General features: G+C 34.9%; 2 protein-coding genes across 2 annotated transcripts in view; both read right to left on the bottom strand.

The window, feature by feature from the left end:
- Positions 1-3,922, bottom strand: part of LOC109243833 — a 7,386-nt gene extending 3,464 nt beyond the window's left edge. The window contains exons 1-2 of the mRNA XM_019410832.1: positions 3,052-3,922; positions 1,898-2,437 (exon numbers count right to left, since the gene is read on the bottom strand). Of these exons, the coding sequence (XP_019266377.1) occupies positions 1,898-2,437; positions 3,052-3,846 (1,335 nt within the window). The 5' untranslated portion in view covers positions 3,847-3,922. The remainder of the gene's footprint in view (positions 1-1,897; positions 2,438-3,051) is intronic.
- A 1,805-nt stretch (positions 3,923-5,727) lies between these two features.
- Positions 5,728-6,502, bottom strand: part of LOC109243839 (protein RETICULATA-RELATED 4, chloroplastic-like) — a 10,119-nt gene continuing 9,344 nt past the window's right edge. The window contains exons 8-9 of the mRNA XM_019410839.1: positions 6,270-6,395; positions 5,728-6,175 (exon numbers count right to left, since the gene is read on the bottom strand). Of these exons, the coding sequence (XP_019266384.1) occupies positions 6,091-6,175; positions 6,270-6,395 (211 nt within the window). The 3' untranslated portion in view covers positions 5,728-6,090. The remainder of the gene's footprint in view (positions 6,176-6,269; positions 6,396-6,502) is intronic.

The raw sequence follows: 6,502 nt of genomic DNA, 5'->3' as shown, positions 1-6,502 counted from the left end.
GATTTAATGGCGAAGGCGCATAGCCTGAGTTCCGGTTCAACTGTTGTTGAACTTTCTGGTGTAGGCGCATAGCCTGTCTTGGTTCAACCGTAGTTGAACTTTTTGGCGAAGGCGCATAGCCTTGATTTAATGGCGAAGGCGCATAGCCTGAGTTCCGGTTCAACTGTTGTTGAACTTTCTGGTGTAGGCGCATAGCCTGTCTTGGTTCAACCGTAGTTGAACTTTTTGGCGAAGGCGCATAGCCTTGATTTAATGGCGAAGGCGCATAGCCTGAGTTCCGGTTCAACTGTTGTTGAACTTGGTCGATTTTGACGGCGAAGGCTCATGGCCTGAGTCCCGGTTCAAATGTTGTTGAAATTTTTTGGTTCGTGGGTTTTTGGGAGCTGAAGCTCGGTTTTGATTCGAGATCTTGAGCAGCTTAATCGTTATCTTCCCAACCGGGGTATGTAGGCTGTCTCGAAGCGATTCTCGATTTGAGATTCCCCCGCGCTGGTTTCCGGCTGGAGCCCTTATCAGGGATGTGGGAGATCTCTTACGAAGATTCTCCCCAAAAGAAGGGGGGGCGTTGTTGCTTCTTCTTGTTTGCACCATTCGATAGATGAGAGACAGAGGAACTGGACCTCGATTCGAGATCTTCGAGTTTCATCAGCCTGATATGCCGCTTTGGCTTGTTTATGCGGTGTTGTTCTTCCTTTTCCGGCGTTTCTTTCCTTTTGGTCCATAGAAGAACTACACGATTTTGCTATGAAATCCCCACAGACGGCGCCAAATTGTTTGCTCAAAAGTTATTACATATCTTGTGAGTGTAAAACAATATAAATAATTACGAAAAATCATAGCAAATTGTAATAATCCGTTGAATGAAAGAAACGAGAATAAGTGCTCAGAATTAGGGGGAGAAACATTCGAAACCTTTATTGATAATATTTATTTGGTCTGCCTCTCCAAGAAGAGGTTCAGAGCCTTACAATGGTGTTTTCTCTTCTCATAAGATGGGTATATTTTTCCCTTCTCTCTCCTGTCTATAGTGGTGAAGAAGCAGCCCCCCTTTCTAGGGCTTCCACTCTTAATATTTATAGATGTGAGCTTCGTGAGCTGGCAATAAATGGCCATAGCCACGCTGAGGTTCCGTCCCCATGGGGAAATGAATGGGCCGTGCCCTCGTAGATTAAATCGGACAAGAGTCGAATCCTCTTATGAATAAGTGGCCATACCACTTATTAATTATGAATTAGCTCAAGACGAGATTAACTCCGTTAATTACCGTGAGGTCAGATTCTGACCCATACATATATATATGACAATAGTTATGTTACTTTGCAGATTTTTGATTATTCTCTTTATTTATCTTACCTAAATTTTCAAGTCATAGCAAAATGAACAGATCTTCTTATCAAATTCACATTAATTTGGATTATTTGCACCATATGACCATTTTTTATGCCTCTTTTAATCTTGTCCCTCGTTAGTCTAGCAGGCTAAGTTTCAGCTTAAAATAGAGGAATTTTCAGAAATCACTATAGTTCAGTGTCTATTAATTTGCTATAGCTACAATATCTATATTTACTGGCCGTAGCTACAATTTCGTTGCTACCCGACTGTATTTGATGTATTCGCGCGACTGTATTTAAAAATACAATAAGGTAATTCGCCTAATAAATAGGGATTACAGCATAAGATTTATTTTGTTTTTGGAAGACAATTTTAGCACACTGGACTAACATGAGACAAATTTATGCAGTGGCCCCAAAAAATGGTCATTTGTGCAAATGGCCATATTGATTAGCATGAAAAATTCCTCATTAGTTCAGTCGGCTAAATTTTGGCTTTAAAAATACTATTGAGAATTTATGAGGGAAAAAAAAGTAGTGGGAGATATAGAAAGTGAAAGACTTACCTCAATGCGTTTAATTGCTGGTGAATAAACATGAATTTCCGAAATATACTCTGCAGATAAATTTCCAGCATATAAACAAGCACCAATCCCTCGAGGCCGTGCTCTAATATATGTTGTAAGAATTTCATTTCTTGGAGTTGTCTCAATTGATTTGAAGAAAAATACATGAGGAGCTTCACAAGGATCCAAAGAAGGATTTCTAACATCAAACATATAATTTGGTGGATTAGGACTTTTTTGCCATGTTTTAAATGTTTCAATAGGTCTTTGAATCCAACTTCTAGGCATAATTTTTTCATAAATATGAGCTGAATATCCCCAAGAAACTGAAAATGTCCAATTACTTGATCTTTTGTGGCAAATGGTTTGTTGTAACAATCTTGATTGATCATAATTTGCAGCATTTAAGAGGTGGAAAATTGATTGGGAACGATCCATTGATGGAAAAATTGGATCAATCATGTCAAAATGGTGAAGGGACATTAATAAAGATTTTGGATGAGATGATAGAAATCCTGATATATCACCACGTAAATCAATCTGCAAGTTATAAACATCCAAATATTATTTAAGGGAAAAGAAAAAAATGCATACTTTATCTAATTAGTTGATAAGACATATCTTGCCAATTACACTGACAGTGTAAAAAGTGAAGGAAAAAAAAAGAGAAATAATAGGGCGGAGTTAGAACACAGGTTATGGGTTCTTGCGAAACGAGTCATTTTAATTCAAACCCTATATTTGTCTTAAAAATCTATTGCATATGTATAAATTAATCAATTTAAAACTCGGTAACTTCAACGGACTAAAATTTCAAACTCATAAACTTCAAATTCTGGTTTTGCCTCTAACCGTGACAATATGTCAACAATTCTTGTAAAAAAAAAAAAAAAAATCTGCTTACGCCACTATTAAAAGGCTTTATATTACCATAAGGATATAGTCGTGATGTTCCTTCATGACCGGCGTTTTTAATATGGAGGTGAATTATGTGAGGGTTTTTAAGAATATAAGAAAAAATCTTCTTTTTCTATCTATTGATGAGACAACTATTTTTATTCTTGAATTTTTTTTGTTCGAAGCTCAAGAGAAAGGACAGAAATTGCTGAGTAAATTAAATTTCTTTGTTTTTTTTTGGGAAGAAATTAACATACCTGATGAATACCTTGAAGAGGAGAAAGATTGACACCAATATCAGCAATACAAGTCATTGTAGTTTTATCAGCAGCATTCAAATAATTATATCTCTTAAGACAATTAATCATATCTTTTGCTAATGCTTTAGCCAAAGGATAACTCAATATAAATCCAGCACCACCAAAACCTTGATTAAATGAGTACCAATAATTCGACAATATAAACTCCGAGTGCCCACCAAAATAATAATACTTCGTATGATCATATTGCGCGAGAATATCAACCATATTATCCACGAAAAATACAGAATCGTCGTCCCCCATAACTAACCATCTTAAACCTTCATGTTCTTCTCTAAACACCTCCATAATCCCATGGACTAATCTTAAAACTGTTGGATCAACATGTTTTGTTTCCTCAACAAGTTTTACAACATTATCTGATATTTTATAAGGTGGTGAATTTATTGACCAAGGTAAAAGTTCATCTTTAGGAGGAAAATCTAGTAAAAGATATCCTTTTGTAATATTTGGTCTCCACCAAGATTCAATATAGGATTTTCTATGATGCCATGCTTTTTCTGACCCTAAAAGTCCAAAAACAAGGTGGTTAATATTTGTGGCAATGTTGGTTTGTGCAACATTTGATTGAGAATTAAATGGTGCCCATTTTGATCTAAAAGAAGAGAAAAGTTGAGAAGATGGACAATTAGAGTCACTAAAAAAGATAATAAAGGTTATGTAAAGGATTAAACCACAAATAAGAACTGTTTTGGAAATGCTAATCACTTTAGATTTGTCAAATGAAGACATGTTTAAGAGACTAAGTAGAGAGAAGAAGAAGAAGAAGAAGAAGAGAGTGAGAAAATTGTGAAGTAATGCTCATTTGGTTCTTGGTATGAGTTATGTGCATGGAGTATTTATGTGAAAGTTTTAAATTAACAAAATTTAAGTTATATTACTGGCTGTAAATATTTTTACGCAACTAGTACAATTTTACCTTTAAGAAGGGAGTCTTGGAGCAATGGTAAAGTTATTTCCATGTTACCTATAGGTCACAGGTTCGAGCCGTGAAATCAATAATTGATATTTGCATCAGGGTAGGCTTCTTACATAACACCTTCTTAGGGTGGGGCACTTTTTTGGACCCTACGTGAACGCAAAATGCTTCGTGCATCGGGCTGCGCAGTACAATTTAACATATTTTAAAAGGTTGCTTGCGGTACTGTTCGAGTTACTAATTTTACTTATTATTAAAAATTAAAATCTTTATTATTTTTAAGTGAATTGACAATGTAATTTACATTATCAGTATATAAAAGTTAAAACTTAGGAAAAGGGTAATTAACCCTCCCTTCTGTCCTACTAACAATACACTCTTTTTCTTGGAAGCTCATTGTCTGTCTTAATATATTTGTCTTGTTAGCTTTCGACGAACTCTATGATTAAAACTAAGACGAACTTTAATATCTCTAATCCCAACACTCAAAACAATAGAAAAATACCTTTGCTAAAAGTTAAATATTGCATCTAATTGTAGTACTGTAGTTTCTGATGTCAACATATTCTTTCCCAAAAATACTCTCTCCGTCCCAATTTATGTAGTATCGTGGATCTCAGGAGTCAACCGAGTTTCTTTTTAGCGCAATTTTCTAATATGTTCTTTACATATTTTGAATTATTAATTAGTGTAACTCATAGTACTTTATATAGTTTTAAAATATGTGAAATTTATTTCAAAAATTAAAGATTATATGTCCGGAAAAAAATCAAGAAGATTGAATCCAAACGGTGTCACATAATTAAATAGGGATAGAAGAATAAGCATATTATAACTTCCATATCATAAAATAGTTGATAAGATCATGTGGAAAGGAAAGTGTGTATCGTAATTTTTCCCATATATATATATATATAAGAACTTACATTAAGTAGTATTAATCATGTTGCTTTAACTCGAAAAGTCTTAATCAATGAGTAAATAATTCAGTTCACCATGGATTAAACTAAATGTGGGAAAGCAAATAAGATTAACAAAATAATTAGCTAGGTCAGCATGTTCTTTTCTAATTAAAATATATACATTTTATAAGTGAAGGTTGCTTTATAGAGTTTCTAGACTCATGTGACATCTTCAAATTAAGCAAGTCAGTATTGTTTCTTTAAGCTGGAAATTTCTTCGAATTGAATCTTATTAACTCCTTTTCATAAGACTATCCACAGTGTATCACAAGATTATGATACTTAACAGAGAATTAATTGCTTCAAAAAGACTAATCCTCACATTAGCTGCTTAATTATTAGACTATTAACTTAGTCAGAGCGAGTCGGCTAATCCTACTGGCTATGAAACATTAACCCAGTAGTTACGCTAAACACAACTTTGTCCACTTTATAAACCAGCAACTAAATATCTAGTCAAATTAAATAGTGTAATACGAAGTACTGATTTTTTTTCATTGGTAAATAGTAACACTGATTTGTTTTTGAGTACAAACTAAACGACTCTCAAACACTTCGAAACAACAATAAAAAACACAGTATAATCCCACAAGTGGAATCTGAGGAGGATAGTGTAAGTAAGCGGACTCAAATATCTATTACTTTTTAGTAGCGGAAAACAAACTCTTTAAACACAAATGTGAACACTAGTATAAAGCATAATGAGATTGAACTGCAATGAGTCTGTTAATGTTCAAGAAAGAATATCATCAATACGTAATTAAGTGCGAAATAAACTGTGTGCTTATTATGAATCTGCTCAAATGAACGTTGCATTCGATTTACAATCAGAATCCAATCCTGTAGTTGGTACTTATCAAGTTCCAGAAAGGATAGAAAATTTCAAGCAAAGACTTAGCAGAAGATATCTCAACCCTAAAAGGAACATCTTAAGGTCTTCAAACTACGATACACGTATAAATACTTGATAGGCCTAAGAAGATGCTAGGTCTATAACCTCTGCTAGAGCGAATCATTTCCCGCTAACCTACTTCATGTCAAATGGTCTAACAAGCACACATCGACCTTTTGGAATTCAAAACCAAGCGGATGTACCTATGACTCAACTTCCTGAGCCTTTTGGATAGGAACTTCGTCGTGAGCCTTTTGAATTCCGATCAAACGAGCATAATCAACCCACCTGTAAACCGATTGTCGAGGTTTTGTTATGTGATTAATGAGTTGAAGGAATATGAGGTATTTGTAATGTTCGTGAAAGGAGTGAAGTATCTTACAATAGTGAACCCAAGAATGTGTTGCCTGTTCGCACAGCAAAGCACATTGCACTCAACAGCAACTTGTGTTGGTGTAGCATGGGCTCCAAAATCCGTTGCTCAATTACACCAGCCACTACTTGATATCTGAGAAAGAAGAAATGTGCCCATTAAATGTATTGGCAGATTTTGGTTTTTTTATTTTTATTTTTGTGTGTGTGTGTGTGTGTGTGGGGGGGGGGGGGGGGGGGGTG

This window comes from Nicotiana attenuata, unplaced genomic scaffold (genome assembly GCF_001879085.1).
Source record: "Nicotiana attenuata strain UT unplaced genomic scaffold, NIATTr2, whole genome shotgun sequence".
NCBI classification, from domain to species: domain Eukaryota; kingdom Viridiplantae; phylum Streptophyta; class Magnoliopsida; order Solanales; family Solanaceae; genus Nicotiana; species Nicotiana attenuata.
The sequence above is the reverse complement of the archived record's forward strand: the minus strand, read 5'-3'. Positions and strand labels throughout refer to the sequence as shown.